Consider the following 16816-nt stretch of genomic DNA (forward strand, 5'->3'; position numbering starts at 1 on the left):
AAAAAATAAATTCAAAATGGATTAAAGACCTAAATGTGAGACCTAAAACCATAAAAAGAAGAAAAGATAGGCAGCAACGTCTTTGACATTGGCCATTGGATCTTCTTTCTAGATACGCCTCTGAGGTGAGGGAAACAAAAACAAAAATAAACTATTGGGACTTCATCAAGTTGAAAAGGTTCCGCACAGTGGAGGAAACAACCGTAGCTAAAAGGCAACGTACAAAATGAGAGGAGGTATTTGTAAACGACACATCCGATAAAGAGTTAGTGTTCAAAATAGATAAAGCAAATATAAATCTCAGCATCCTATACACAAATTACCAACTGAAAATGGGCAGAAAACATGGACATCCAGATGGCCACCAGACACACGGAAAGTCACTCAGCGTCACCATCACCAGGGAAATGCAGACCCAAACCACAATGAGATGTCACCTGACAGCCGTCAGAATGGCTAAAATCAACAACACGAGAAACAACAGGTGTTGGTGAGGCTATTGGGAACAGGGAACCCCTTACACTCCTGGTGGGCATGTGAACAGGTGCAGCCACTGTGGAAAACAGTGGGGAGGGTCCTCAAGAAGTTAAAAGTAGAGCGACCCTACGATGCCGGAATTGCGCAGCGAGGTACTTGCCCCGAGGATACAGAAGCACAGATTAGAAGGGGGGCGCGCAGCCCAGTGTCTGCAGCAGCGTCATCAACAGCAGCCGAACGGCGGATCGGGCCCAGGCGTCCACCGACAGATGAGTGGGCACAGACAATGGGGGAAATACAGTCACTGCGACGTCACTCGGTCATCAGAAGGGATGGAATGAAGCCATTGACAACGATGTGGGAGAAACGGAAAGGACTGATGCTAAATGAACTAAGTCTGTCAGAGAAAGACAAATACCATACGATTGCGTTCACGTGTGGATTTTAAGAAACCAATCAAACTGGCAAAGGGGAGGGGGATGAGGAAGCAAACCAAGAAACACACTCTTAACCATAGAGAATAAATTAATAAATACCAGAGGAATGGGGGGGGGTGGATAGGGAAATGGGGGATGGGGATGATGGAGGGCACCTGTGACGAGTACCAGGCGTTGTAGCCAATGGTTGAATCACTATGTGGTACACCTGAAACTATATTATACTGTGTTAACAAATGGGAATTCAATTAAAACTTTATTTTATTTTTTTCAATTAAAACTTTAAAATGACAATTGTTAGTTATTGATAGAACGGGTGCGCACAATGAGAAAAACAGAAAGGAAACTGAAAATCCAAATAAAGAGTACTTAGAGCCACAAATCCCCTCCTTAGCTCAGGAGATGCCTGCCATGGCTATTGTCACCTCAACAGAGGCCTGGAGTTTGATTCTCTGGAGAGGCTTCTGAATGGATGGATGCCAAGCACATACCCTAACCCAAACATAACTAGAACACTTAAAACTAACCCATTGAAGCTACTGGGAGTCCCAGGGCCAAGCACATGACCAGATCCAATCTCTATTGTTTACAGACAAAAACCCTAACCCTAATCTTAAACCTAACCTTAACCTAGCCTAACACCAGACCTATTAGTAACCGAAAACCAAACACTAACCCCTAGTCCATAATCCATATACCTAACCCTGATTCCAACTATAACTGTAACCTTAACCCTAAAAACCCTAACACCCCAACCCTAACCCTAACCCTAACCCCTATCCCTAACCCCTAACCCCCCCAACCCTAACCCTAAACCCTAGCCCTAACCCTAACACCCATCCTTACAATCCTATCCCTAGCATCGTACTAGAAGTTTTATTATTCAATCAGGAAACTAGAGAAGAATTTAAAATATTTCTGGGGGATCCCCGGGTGGCTCAGCGGTTTTGCTCCTGCCTTTGGCCCAGGGCGTGATCCTGGAGTCCAGAGATCGAGTCCGACATCAGGCTCCCTGTGTGGAGCCTGCTTCTCCCTCTGCCTGTGTCTCTGCCTCGCTCTCGCTCTCGCTCTCGCTCTCGCTCTTGCTCTCTCTATCTGACTCTCATGAATAAATAAAATCTTTAAAATATATATTTCTGGAAACTAATTATAATGAAACTACAACCATTCTAAATCTTTTGATACAGTAAATCGGTCCTAAGATGTAAATTCATTGCAATACAAGCCTCCATTAAAAAATTTGAAAAACTTCATATACAAAAGCTTACCTTGCACCTAGAGGAATTGGACAAATAACTGCAAATAAAGCCTACACCAAACAGAAAATGAGAGATAATAAAGATTAGAGCAGAACTCAATGAAATAGAGACGAGAAGAACTGTAATACAGTCAACAAAACCAGAAGCTCGTTCTTTGAAAGACTGAGATAGATAAGCCCCTGACAGCTTTATTAAATATAAAAGGGAAATAACTCAAATTAATAAAATCATGAGCAAAAGAGGAGAGATCACATCCAATACCAAGGAAATACAAACAATTTTAAAATTGCATAGTGAGTAACTCTATGCCAACAAATTAGGCAATCTAGAAGAAATGAATGCATTTCTGGAAACTGACAAGTTACCAAAACTAGAACAGGAAGAAATAGAGAACCTGAACAAGCCAGTAACTGTCGTGGAAATTGAGGCAGTTATCACACACCTCCCAAAACACAAAAGCCCAGGGCCCAGTGGCTTCCCAGGGGAATTCCACCAATCGTTTAAAGAAAACATAATACCTATCATACCAAAGCTGTTTTGAAGGATAGAAAAAGAGGGAAATATTCCAAACTCTTTTTATGAAGCCAGCATTATCTTGATCCCAAAACCAGAGACCCCACCAAAAAGGAGAATTATAGACCAATATTCCTGATGAACACAGATGCAAAAATTCTCACCAAGGTACTAGCCAATAGGATCCATTAAGAGGATTATTCACCATGACCAAGTGGGATTTATCCCTGGGATGCAAGCCTGGTTTAACATTCATAAAGCAATCAACATGATAGATCACATCAATAAGAGAGAAATCAAGAACCAGATGATCCTCTCCATAGATGCAGAGAAAGCATTTGACAAAATACAGCATCCATTCCTGATCAAAACTCTTCAGAGTGTAGGGATAGAGGAAACACTCCTCAGTATCTTAAAAGCCATTTATGAAAAGCCCACAGTGAATATCATTCTCAATGGGGAAGCACTGGGAGACTTTCCCCTAAGATCAGGAACAAGACAGGGATGTCCACTCTCACCACTGCTATTCACATAGTCCTCGAAGTCCTGGTCTCAGCAATCAGACAACAAAAAGAAAAGGCATTCATATTGGCAAAGAAGTCAAACTCTCCCTCTTCACAGATGACATGATACTGTACATAGAAAACCCAAAGACTCCACCCCAAGATTGCTAGAACTCATACAGCAATTCAGCAGTGTGGCAGGATACAAGCTCAATGCCCAGAAATCAGTGGCATTTCTGTACACTAACAATGAGACTGAAAAAAAATGAAGGAGTCAATCCCATTTACAATTGCACCCAAAAGCATAAGATACCTAGGAATAAACCTAACCAAAGAGGTAAAGGATCTCTACCCTAAAAACTATGGAACACTTCTGAAAGAAATTGAGGAAGATGTAATGAGATGAAAAAACATTCCATGCTCATGGATCAGAATAATTAATAGTGTGAAAATGTCTATGCTTCCCAGAGCGATCTATACAGTCAATGCAATCCCTATCAAAATACCATCAACATTTTTCACAGAGGTGAAACAAATAATCCTAAAATTTGTATGGAACCAGAAAAGGCCCAGTATAGCCAGGGAAAGATAAAAAAGAAAGCCAGAGCCGGGAGCATCACAAGGCCAGATTTCAGGTTGTACTACAGAGCTGTGGCCATCAAGACAGTGTGGTCCTGGCACAAAAACAGACACATAGATTAATGCAACAGAATACAGAATCCAGAAGTGGACCCTCAACTCTATCGTCAACTAATATTTGACAAAGGAGGAAAAGACGATCCACTGGAAAAGGACAGTCTCTTCAATAAATGGTGCTGGGAACATTGGACAGCCACGTGCAGAAGAACGAAACTAGACTGTTCTCTTACACCAGACCCAAAGATAAACTCAAAATGGATGAAAGATCTAAATGTGAGACAGGAATCCATCAAAATCCTAGAGGAGAACACAAGCTACATGAGACTCCTTTTAGACCGAAGCACACTTCCAGCCTGGAAATGAATGGGGTGGTGAGCCATTTACCTTTCAAATGGTCCTCAAAAGAAAGCTGGAGGAGCAATCCTCATATCGGATCAATTTCAGTTTATACAAAAGACAGTACTAAGAGAGGAAGAGGGACACTATATCATACTTAAAGGATCTGTCCCACAAGGAGACCTACTACCCCTAATGCGGGAGCCACCAAGTATATCAATCAATTAATAACCAAAGTAAAGAGATACCTTGTAACAATACACTAATAGTAGGAGGCTTTCACAGGGCACCCTCAGCGAATGACAGATCTTCTCATCTCTAGATGAGAACCCAGTCCATTGTGATTCTACAGCCAGGGTTTCTAACTATTGTATATTGCATTTTTCTGTGTATTTTCCACTTTGAGAACATGAAAGATAATGATCCCTTTTCTTATGGAGAGCAACTAGCTGTTTATGTGATGGAATATTGTGACGGTGAGGATCTCATGAGAAGGATCCATAGACAATAGGGAGTGTTATTTCGTGAAGATCAGGTAAAAACACCTCCAATTTGCCTTTTAATTTATATTCGGGGAATTAAATTTATAATGCCATAACTACTAAGCCATGCTTATATACAGCATGATTTCTGATAGAGAAATTCAAACCACTAGATAGTGGATCTATATTGATGATATATTTAGTCCAGAACATTTTTTGCAATTGAACTGAAATTGAATCTCTTTCTGAGAGTGAACTTTGAGAAAAGATAGTGTTGTATTTTTGGACAATCTCATATAGGATGCCCTTGAGATCAATCTTCATGGCTAAAAACATGTGAATGTGGATGCTCCTCAGCCATTTTAAGTGTGACATATAATAGCTCTGCTCTTCTTCCTTTTACCATTTAGTACACTGTTCTAAAATAGCTGTACTCATTATAAACGACAAATACCCACCATTTGCTTCAACGTGGATGGAACTGGAGGGTATTATGCTGAGTGAAATGAGTCAATCGGAGAAGAACAAACATTATATGCTCTCATTCATGTGGGGAATATAAATAATAGTGAAAGGGAACATAAGGGAAGGGAGAAGAAATGTGTGGGAAATATCAGAAAGGGAGACAGAACATAAAGACTCCTAACTCTGGGAAACGAACTAGGGGTGGTGGAAGGGGAGGAGGGTGGGGGGTGGGGGTGAATGGGTGACGGGCACTGAGGGGGGCACTTGACGGGATGAGCACTGGGTGTTATTCTGTATGTTGGTAAATTGAACTCCAATAAAAATTATTTTATAAAAAAAATAATAAAATAAAATAATAAAATAAAATAAAATAAAATAAAATAAAATAAAATAAAATAAAATAGCTGTACTATTTTGCCAGGGAGCATGGAGGCCCTTTGTGACGATGGCCATTCAGTTTCATTGATTATGAAGAGGAAGGTGAGAAAGGTCAAGAGTAATGGCCTCCATTCCCATTCTCTTTTCACACAAACACATTATTCCTCCATGGGCTGAGCTTCCTTTGGAACCCTCTTGGGAGCTGTGCTCGCGAAGGAGACAGGAATGTGTATGTAGAAGGGAATCTGACTCAGGCCCGTGTGATGGATGGGGCAGGCCACTGCCTTGAGCAGGGCACAGGGATGGCCTCCGTCTTTCTTTTGGCCACTTGTTTCTGTGCTCTATTTTACTATTTAAGGACTTCATGCCTACGTCATTTCCTCCTAGAGCTAAATAGATTCGATGTACAAATGATTCAAGAACTGGTATCTCTAAATTTAGAAATTTTAATCAAGCATTCTCCCTATGCTCGTTTACATTATATATTAAATTCAATATTTATAGAAACCCACCTTTCTTCCTATCCAGGGATCATTTTGCTGTATTTAATAGAAACACTTTTCTCCATAAAATTTTGAATTACAATTCCCTTTGTTGGAAAAGAGCTAAAATTACAACTGAATCTTAGCATCTGGAGTATAGCTCTTTTTAATTTTGTTTTCCTTTTACCGTATAATGTGGTAGACAAAGAACCAACGGCATTTTGGAATAGTTTAAGGGAATCTTTATAGGCATAGAACACATTTTTAATTTACTTTTTACTTTTAAAAAAATTTAAAGACATTTATTTATTCATGAGAGACACAGAGAGAGGGGCAGAGACACAGGCAGAGGGAGAAGCAGGCTCCGTGCAGGGAGCCCGACATGGGACTCCTCAATCCTGGGACCCCAGGATCATGCCCTGAACCAAAGGCAGATGCTCAATCACTGAGCCCCCCAGATGCCTCTAGAACACATTTTTTTTTTTTTTATAAAGAGGTTCATGGCCAGATAAGATAAAATAAAATCAGAACTAACAAATGAAATTAAGTTCCAAAAAATTTTAAAGTAAAATGTTTTTATATCATATACACATAGATCGATATTTCACTAAAAACTTTAATAACCTCACAGAGTCTGCTTCTTCCTCTTTCTCTGTGCCATGGCACCTCCTTCCACTAACAAGGAAATACGTATGGCACCAGGGTTATCAGGAAATGTGGTTTATCTGCTATCCTGATGCAGTTAGCAAACTAGTGTTAAGAAAAAAAAAATCAAATCATGAACTGCCTCCCTCTCTCCCCTGCTTCTACTTCTCTTTTTCTGTATGTGGAATTCCCTCTGATATCAGCACATTTATTTTATTCACTTTTTTGAAGATTTTTTTATTCATGAGAGACACAGAGAAAGAGGCAGAGACACAGGCAGAGGGAGAAGCAGGCTCCACGCAGGGAGCCCGACATGGGACTCGATCCCCGGTCTCCAGGATCAGGCCCCGGGCTGAAGGCGACGCTAAACCACTGAGCCACCCGGGCTGCCTGATATCAGCACATTTAGATTGCCTTTTTGCACTTCCATTTTTCTTTTTCTTTTTTTTTTTTTTAACAGTCTTTTATTTATTTATTTATTTATTTATTTATTTATTTATTTATTTATTTATGATATGGAGAGAGACAGGCAGAGATACAGGCAGAAGGAGAGGGAGAAGCAGGCTCCATGCACCGGGAGCCCGACGTGGGATTCGATCCCGGGTCTCCAGGATCGTGCCCTGGGCCAAAGGCAGGCGCCAAACCGCTGTGCCACCCAGGGATCCCTCACTTCCATTTTTCTAGCTATAAAAAGAAAATAATGTGATAAGATGGTATGTCTAATAGTTTCATTCATATAAATACATAAACATAAATGTTATTTCTCTCTTTTTGCATATTATCATGAAGACATGTCAGTGACCACCAGACTACTGACTAGTTTTGTTTCATGTTCCTTCTACAGATTCTGAGTTGGTTTGTACAGATTTCTCTGGGACTAAAATATATTCATGACAGGAAACATATAACAGGGGCATAAAAGCACAAGTAACAGCTCAGAGAGAAAATCAAGAGATCAAGACAGAACAGAGCTTTTGTTTTCTTGAAGTATCTCCAACAACATAGCATTTTCTCCATTTATAGAACATTTTTTTTTTTTTAGCAAGAATGGAATGGTTGCAGAGCTTGTGGACTTTGGGATAGTAAGAGTTTTGAACAAATAAGTACTTTAAAATCATTTTTCTTTCTATTAATAACAGTCAAATTATGTATTTTTAGGTATCATGAGTAAAGAAGATATTAAAAGCTTGGTTTCAGATAATTTTAGATAACTATTTATATAAATTCATTAAATCATTCAGATGATATTTTGTCTAAGGATAAAATTTCCAAGATAAATCTTGGTATAATAGAAAAATGATGGCAATGTTGTTAACTGTGATACAAACTTATCAACTGAGATGTGACTGGATTCGCATAAAGCTAGTGAGAATTTAGTGAACCAGGCAAATTCACACATGCTCAGGGGAATATATTGATGCAACTGTTTTAGAAGACAATTTGTTGGTAATATTAAGAGATTTTTTTAACATTCAATTTCTTGGAATTTAGAACAATTTAAATGCCAAATAACTTTAATAATTTTAATGCCCATTGGGAAATGGGTAAATTTTATAAAGCTTGGCACAAGCATGTACCTGAATATTATGTAGCCATTCACATGTATGATTTTGAAGACTTCTTGATAATGTGAGAACAAACTTTGTTATATTAAGACAAAACTGGAATTCTGGGCACCCTGGGTGGCTCTGTGATTTAGCACCTGCCTGCAGCCCAGGGCATGATCCTGGAGACCCAAGATCGAGTCCCGCGTGGGGCTCCCTGCAGGGACCCTGCTTCTCCCTCTGCCTGTGTCTCTGCCTCTCTCTCTCTCTCTGTCTCTCATGAATAAACAAATAAAATCTTTTTTAAAAAGTGGAATTCTGAATTTTAAATACTTTGTGATCACACCCATATGAAAAATATGCATGGAAAAAAGATAAAAAGGAAATACACCCAAATTTTAATAATAGCTGTTTTGAGGTAGTAAGATTCTGGGTGATTTTTTTCTTCTCTATTCATGTCCATATTTTCCAAATTTGAAGTCATGAGACTGCATTACTTTGGTAATTGGAAAGAGGGAACTGTTTGGACATCTAAGAGTTTTTGCAATATAACAATCATACTTCTTTGTGGAATCTTTAGCCATAAAACTTTTTTATGTGTAGATTTTGGGGTAGTGAATTATAAGTTTAAGAATTGGCTAATCTTATTACTCTGTTATAAATAGGCAATATGCTGTCTTTAATATGCACGTTCACTGAATTTTGTCTTATCCATTTTTACATTTTTTTCTTGCATGTCCATGTCTTAAGCCTTTTCTTACTTCCATAGTAAACCATATTGTTTTATTATCTATTGTACTTGATAATTATCTAATTATCTAATTAATCTAATATAACTAGCTGGTTCCATGGAACTTGCTAGAACTTGTGCTAGCATACTATACTCCCAATACTATACCATACTCCCAATCTCCAGAAATCTGTCAGAATAAATCCTACAAGAATAACACGTGGGTTGCCGACTATCGGTTTGAAAGTCTCAGTGACGGTGGGTGGATTCTCTCTTTCTTATGATACTTCCATAGTTTCATTTTCTTCACTTCTGAAATGGGGACCCACCCCAGTGACAGTCTCTGGCCACTTCAGTGTTCCCTGAAGCTTTTGAATTTATTTAGAAGAAAAACATTTCATTTGAGGATACAAGTGATAAAAAGATTGACATTGAAAATTGCAGTCACTGTGATGTGTGTCCATTTTATCTTCATACCTTTTGAACGCTGTGAAGCCTAACACAGGACAGTGTTGTGCGTGGGGCAGAGAGAAGGCAGTGAGAGCACTGGATTGGGAGCCAGGAGCCCTAGTCTTGGCCCCGTCACCATCTCCACCAAGTCGGTTGACCTCTGTGGGACCAGCTCCTCCAGCCGCAACGGGGAGTGTTGGCTAGGCGACTGTTAGGGGATCTTCCAGCTTTGAGACCCAACTAGTCCTAGGTATGTGATACCACAGCCGACCATTCTGGAATAGTATTGATCTACACAGTAGTGAATGGTGAACATGAGGAAGCTTTAACTTCCATAAGGAGAAGGTGGAAAAAACCCACTTTTAAGAGCTGGCTGCCAGATGAACTAGTTGTTTTACCAGGAAGACTGAGTTCCTTCTGGGAGTTAGTTTTCCATTTGTTTTGGAAAATACCCACGGGGTGTTTGGCTGTTTGACTTTGTAAGAGATAACTGGAGGGCAAGGCCCAGATGGTAGAGATTTCTAAAAGGAATAGTAAATATTTCTCTGCATAATAGAAAAACAAGCTTCTTTTTTCTTGTTGTTTGTTTTCTGTTTTATGAATACCCCCTAATACCAAGACGGGGCTTGGCCTCCAGGTGAGCAGGAATGCAGCTAGTGCAGCCCGAGTGGAGGCGCACACCATCCAGAGAAGCACCCTGGGTTAGTTCTGTACTGCTTTTTAAAAAATTTGACTCGGTATTTAAATATGCAGATTTGGTGCTTTTGATACTTGGAAGATCTTAGTAATAATGGGCTGGGGAGCTGCTGCGCCCCGTAGACCGGGAAGCCATTCCCTCAGACCGGGAAGCCAGTCCCTCAGCACACGCGGGGCCAGGAATTAGGTTTGCAAATGTTTGCACGCAGCCCGGGCGGCCCTGTGTCCTGAGGACCGTGCTGAGTGGGGGCGCTCTGGGACAGGGAGGATTTGGGTCTCGGGACAACCTGGTGAAGACAGAATTGGGTGGTCAAGGGAAACCGTGAATTTCTAGAAACTCTTAGAAAAGCACAAGAAAGCAGTTGTTTCCTACCTATGCCGTAATCACCCTTCATTTGCTCAGGCCCTGAGCGGTCTCTCTCCTCCTCCTGCACACACTCAGGGTAAGTGTTGATAAATAGTAGAACCATTTCCTCACTTTACTTGTTTTGACTCTTTCACTTCTCATTGTATTTTCTTTTTTTTTTTTTTTTTTTTTTTTTTTTTTTTTTTTATTTCTTTTTTTAATAAGACACCTTTTTCTATAAGGTAACTCCTTGTTAAACCAACCACATATAAATACGAAGTCCTAAAGAGCCAGTCTGAGGGTGGAGGCAGAGCACCCCCCCCCCAGGTGTGAGAGTGTTTCTGTGCGGGTCTGCCTGTGTGGGGGCACTTGGGGTGAGCACCTGCTGGAAACACTGTTTTGTCTCTTGATATTACTGTACGAGGTAGTATTGAACTTTTCTCTGATTTACTATCACTACTCCTTGTCCTTCCAGTTTGAGAGTAACAACTTACACCAGTTGGTTCTGAAGCTATGCCAAGGACAGTTTGCCCCGATATCCCCAAGGTTAGCCCATGACCCGCAGGCCTTGGTATCTCAACTCTTTGAGGTGTCTCCCTGAGATCGACTGTCTACGAATTCCATTTTGAAAAGGCCTTTTCTTGAGAATCTTATTGCCAAATACTTTACTCCTGAGGTGAGCTTTAGAGGTGTTTCTGTGTGGATTTTTTTTTAATTTTTATTTATTTATGATAGAGAGAGAGAGAGAGAGAGAGAGGCAGAGACACAGGCAGAGGGAGAAGCAGGCTCCATGCACCGGGAGCCCGATGTGGGATTTGATCCCAGGTCTCCAGGATCGCGCCCTGGGCCAAAGGCAGGTGCCAAACCGCTGCGCCACCCAGGGATCCCTCTGTGTGGATTTTGACAGAGATTTTGGTTAGCAGGCCCTTGACACGTGTGTTTCATCTTAGGTCATTCAGGAGACTTCAATCCCAGCCTCACACATAAAACAAGATGATTGACTTCTCAAACTGCTGGGGAGGAATCCAAAGTAAGAATGATCCAAGTGATCGAAAAACATTTCTTAATGTTTGTCTCACACAGTGAGTTTTAATATATGGCTGACAGCATTAGCACAAAAATTCCACCAAATACACTGAACATAGATGTTTTAAAAATATGAGCAGTGTTGGGGCACCTGGGTGGCTCAGGCAGTTAAGCATCAAACTCTTTTTAAAAATTTATTTATTTATTTATTCCTGAAAGACCCAGAGAGAGAGGCAGAGACACAGGCAGAGGGAGAAGCAGGCTCCATGCAGGGAGCCCAACATGGGACTCGATCCCGGGAATCCAGGATCAGGCCCTGGGCTGAAGGCAGCGCTAAACTGCTGAGCCACCCAGGCTGCCCTCATTTTATTTTATTTTTTAATTTTATTTATTTTATTCCTGAGAGAGACAGAGGGAGAGGCAGAGACACAGGCAGAGGGAGAAGCAGGCTCCCTGCAGGGAGTCCGAGGGGTGACTGGAACCCAGGACCCCGGGGTCACGCCCTGAACTGAAGGCAGGCGCTCAACTACTGAGCCTCCCAGGGGCTCCAAACATCCAACTCTTTTTTATTATAATAAATTTATTTTTTATTGGTGTTCAATTTGCCAACATACAGAATAACACCCAGTGCTCATCCCGTCAAGTGCCCCCCTCAGTGCCCGTCACCCATTCACCCCCACCCCCCGCCCTAAAACATCCAACTCTTGATCTCAGCTCAGGTCTTGAATTCAAGCCTCTAGTTTGTCTCCATGCTAGGTGTGGAGCCTACTTAAAAATAGATAGCTGATGATAGATGATAGATGATAGATGATAGATGATAGATGATAGATAGATAGACAGAGATATGACAGAGATAGAGGTGTATATATAGATTTAGTGTAAGCAAGAGAAGAATCATCTTGTAAAATAGTGACTAGTGGCTGTGCCTGTATATCTGGCTCATGCCTGCTCTGGGTGACTCATTATCCTTTCTTCTCATTAGTCAGGAAACTCCAGAAACCAGTGGATTCGCTAATTAAGAGGTACTTGACAAGGTAGGATCATAACTTAACTTTTGCATAGGAAGAGGAAGAGAAGGTTCACAGACAGACCAGGGATGATGAGATGAAGCTGATTTTCTACAGAGAGGATGGTCTGGTGACTTGGAATGCTCTTGCAAAGGCCATTTGAAGCTGGAGTTAGGATCTCAGACCTAACTGGTGGCTGTGGGGATTAGTATAGGGCCCCTGAGGAAAGCAGGTGACACTTCACAGTAATGACTAATAGAGAAACGATTTTAGTGGTGGTTTCAGGATCAGCTGCAGAAGCGCTCCATACATGTGGGTATGAGAGAGAGACAGACATCGAAGAAGACAAAATTACTCATTCCATTGATGTTGTCAAATAAGAGCAGTGTGGACTTAGTCATAACCAAATGTCTACACTGAAACAACGAGGAGGAGTAAAACATCTCTCCAAGGAGTCAGCGATAGGAACATCTGTTGGCTGTTAGATAGAGACATTAGACTTGAGGCAAGTTGTCAAGGGAAGAAGAGTGAATGCGTCCCTCTGCCTTGTGTAACTCAGTCTGGCATTGTTACATATGGGCTTAGTTTGAGAACATTTAGAAGGCAGGTAAGTAGCAGATGAGAGAAAGCACACTGTCAACATTTCTAATATGGGAAGGAAAAGAAAATAGGAACACAGCCTGCTGGTGGCACGCACGGACATATTAGAATCCTGCTCATACACTTCACAGGGCACCTGGGTGATGCAGTTGGTGAAGCGTCTGACTCTTGATTTGGGCTCAGGTCATGCTCTCAGGGTTGTGAGGTCAAGCCCTGCATCGGGCTCCATGCTCAGCAGGGAATCTACTTAACATTCTCTCTCTCCCTCTCCCTCTGTCCTCCCCTCCTGCTCTCTCTCTCTCAAAAAAAAAAAAAAAAAAATCATACACTTCACACAACAGTGTGGCATGAGTTGTGTGACCTGTATCCCAAGCTATGATGACTCCATGTAATTATTTATGCCATTATCCATTGCATACTTTTCCTGTAAATGTTAACACTAATGCCTGATTTTTTAAAAATAGTGTTATATGTACTAGAAATATGTGAAAGAACCCTGGATTAAACAGTTTCCTCCATTAAAAGACAATGCAGGGGCACCTGGGGGCCTCAGTGGTTGAGGCCTTTGGTTCAGGGCGTGATCCTGGAGACCCAGGATCGAGTCCCACGTTGGGCTCCCGGTGCGTGGAGCCTGCTTCTCCCCCTGCCTGTGTCTCTGCCTCTCTGTGTGTCTCTCATGAGTAAATAAATAAAATCTTTAAAAAAGAAAGACAATCTACTGGCACTTCTCTCAATGGGTCTAAACATCCCTGGGTGAAGTGAACCTACTGTATTGTGAACTGTCCCTTATGTTCGTACTCTCACAAGCATCGATGATAAGATGTGGATATTTTAAAGAAACTGAAGTTGTTTTATTTCAGTTAAATAAGAGCCTAAAATACAGAAAGCAAGATTCCAGGGAAGTGCCTCCCCAGATCAAGGCTAGCAGCGCCAATTAAAAGGAAGGAGATGCTGTGTAGAAATGAATGGAGACCGCCAGCTGAGCCCAGAAGCCTGTATCTATCTGTACGTTGTACTTTGTTAGCAGGGGACATGTTCTCCAGGACTACTTGTACACGTTCAGAGGGCACAGGCTCATTACTCTGGAGTCGGCTAACTTGGTACTTAGTAGTGAAATCATTCTGTGAGGAGCATTAAAATGATACTTCATTGGACAACTTCCAATTGCATTTCCTTACAAGTATTCTATCCTTTTACGACTCAAACCCTTTTGATTTCCTCAAAAAATAAGACTTTTTTATATAGGATAAGTGAGTAGTATAGCTGCAGAAAACATTAGGCCTTCATTCCCTTAATTCAATATGGTATATATAATTGAGAAACTTTTATTATATAGTCGATTATTTTTTTCCTAGAGATTCTTTATGTTTGGTTCTGCTGAATCCACATCAGCAGAACCTTGAGCCTCTTAGTTCATGCTAATGTAATGTTTCTGGTATGTAAATGATAAAATGCTATTGTCTTTTAATTGAAGAATTGTATTTTTTTTTAATGTGGTCTTAGAACATCCAGCGTTTTTTTTTTTTTAATTTTATTTATTTATGAGAGACACACAGAGAGAGAGAGAGAGAGACAGGCAGAGGGAGAGGGAGAAGTAGGCTCCATGCAGGGAGCCCAATGTGGGACTCGATCCTGGGTCTCCAGGATCATGCCCTGGGCTGAAGGCGGCGCTAAACCGCTGAGCTACCAGGGCTGCCCGAAGAATTGTATTTTTAAAGAAGGCTGTAATTGTATAATTAGAGGACCAGTTGGAAGTCTGTTTATTATGTATTTACTTGCTGTATAAACATTTTAGAAAATGTGGCTCTGTAAAAAAAAAAAAAAAAAAAAGTAAGAAAAGGAAAAAGAAAAAGAAAATGTGGTGGTGTATAGATAGATTTTGAAACTATTAGTTAAATTATTACCCTCCATTTGGTAGAATGTGGTTTAACTTTATTAAAGGAGCCTAAAAGTCAGGGCGCCTGGCTGGCTTAGTTGGAAAAGCATGGGACGCTTGATCTCAGAGTTGTAAGTTCAAACCCCAGGTTGGGTATAGACATCACTACAAAAATTAATAAATAAGTAAACTTAGAAAAAAAAAAAGAAATGTAAAAGTATGTTGTGATTTAGCATACTCTGTAGCTGACTCAGAGGAGAGAAAAAGCACCTGAAAGATTCAATGATGGATTAAATTAGCAGAACAAGTTGACATTTTATGCAGTGGAATGAGTGGGTCTCCACAGGAACCACCTCTGATGTTCTCATTACTTTGTGAGATTTTAGAGAAAATTCTAAAGAAGCTGTTAATTTCCTACCAATACTTTTCTCTATTTCTAGCCATTTTTCAGCAAGTAATTAGCAGTACCTTGTTTGGGGTTGTATATAGCTAAGACTGCAACACTAAGAAACATATGTCACACTTTAGAAGATTTTTTAAAATAAATATATAATTTGTGTTTAGACTAATAAGCCAAACTTGATACTTTAATATTTAAATAAAAATGACCCAATATCTACAATCCCAGATGGCTCAACTTACATATATAGGAATCACACAGCTTTAAAAAGAAGAGGTAAAAAAAATAAAATAAAAAATAAAATAAAATAAAATAAAATAAATAAAAAAATAAAAAAATAAAAAAATAAAAAAATAAAAAAAAAAAGAAGAGGGAATATAGTGTGTTCCTTCTTCACAGTGAGGAAACTTCAGTTTAAACCATTTGTTTGGTTATTGGTATTTCCAGCTACCAGTTCTAGGCCTTTCCAGTGGTTTGAACTTCTTTTTCTTTTTTGTTATTGTCTGGTAAGTAGTCAATTGTCCTGGTTAATGTAAAATTGGCCCTAATTTGTTCTTTCATCTGTTAACGTGGTCTGATTCTTGTCTTACAGCTCACTGGCCTCTACTTAACTCCGAGACAAACATTTGTTTCTGGTTCTCCTCCTGTCATTCTGTTCTGATCGGGAAGGGCAATAAGGGGTGACTTGGGGTGATAATATGCCAGTCACAGCTGTTGCATGACTTTCCTTCATTTACTTGGGAAGGGTGACTGAATAACTCAGCATCTTCTTTCCTTTGAGTCATGATGCCACTTTGTATTTAGTCAATTCATCAGGATCTAAAAATGTTATGAATCCCCAGATTTGTGAGTTGGACAATAACATTTATCCTCTATTAAAGTACAGTAAGATGCAAATAAGTTAATAAAAATAGAAAATAATAATACTGAGTTTAGTTTCAGATCTCAGGTTGGCGAGGCATACTCACCAGGTAAGCATTTTTGGTGGGCCAGCCATGAAGTATGCAGGATTTCTATTCACACCTTAGTATAATTATAAATGACTGTGCTACAGTAGACTTCTAAAATAATTTCAAGTTCTAAGATTTGGGGATACTAAGATTATGTTAGTCTAAAAAGAAATCTAGACCAAAAATAACAAAAATATACCTTCAGTGCTTTGTTTTAGTTATGGTCACTATCAAAGTGTCAGTTATTAGAGATTTTAATTATGTGTCTTCAAAATTTTTCCTCTTCTTTTTGATCCTTCAGATTAAAATAGTACAAAGGCCCAAACTTACTGCAGTGCATGGACATTATGACTATTATTATGCCCAACTTGACATGTTGAGGAGGAGAGCACATGAACCAAGTTACTGCTGGGTTCCTCAAGAAGATCCTGGAGTTGAGGAGAATTATAGTCAGGAAGAAAGCCACACAGTCCATCACCAGGTCAATGGTGATATCAGAGCCTGACTTAAATTTTGGTCCTCTGAAAATATCTTGATATACCATTTATTCTGAAACCCTCCCAATTCTCCTAAAA

General features: G+C 40.1%; 1 protein-coding gene across 1 annotated transcript in view; it reads left to right on the top strand.

The window, feature by feature from the left end:
- The first annotated feature begins 4573 nt into the window (after window positions 1-4573).
- NEK5 (NIMA related kinase 5) overlaps window positions 4574-16816 on the top strand; it is a 38400-nt gene continuing 26157 nt past the window's right edge. Inside the window, 8 exon segments of the mRNA XM_025478093.2 lie at window positions 4574-4699; window positions 7461-7603; window positions 7659-7715; window positions 9005-9029; window positions 10858-11058; window positions 13919-14020; window positions 16543-16704; window positions 16707-16729. Of these exon segments, the coding sequence (XP_025333878.2) occupies window positions 4574-4699; window positions 7461-7603; window positions 7659-7715; window positions 9005-9029; window positions 10858-11058; window positions 13919-14020; window positions 16543-16704; window positions 16707-16729 (839 nt within the window).

This window comes from Canis lupus, chromosome 22, assembly GCF_003254725.2.
Source record: "Canis lupus dingo isolate Sandy chromosome 22, ASM325472v2, whole genome shotgun sequence".
Taxonomy (NCBI): Eukaryota; Metazoa; Chordata; class Mammalia; order Carnivora; family Canidae; genus Canis; species Canis lupus.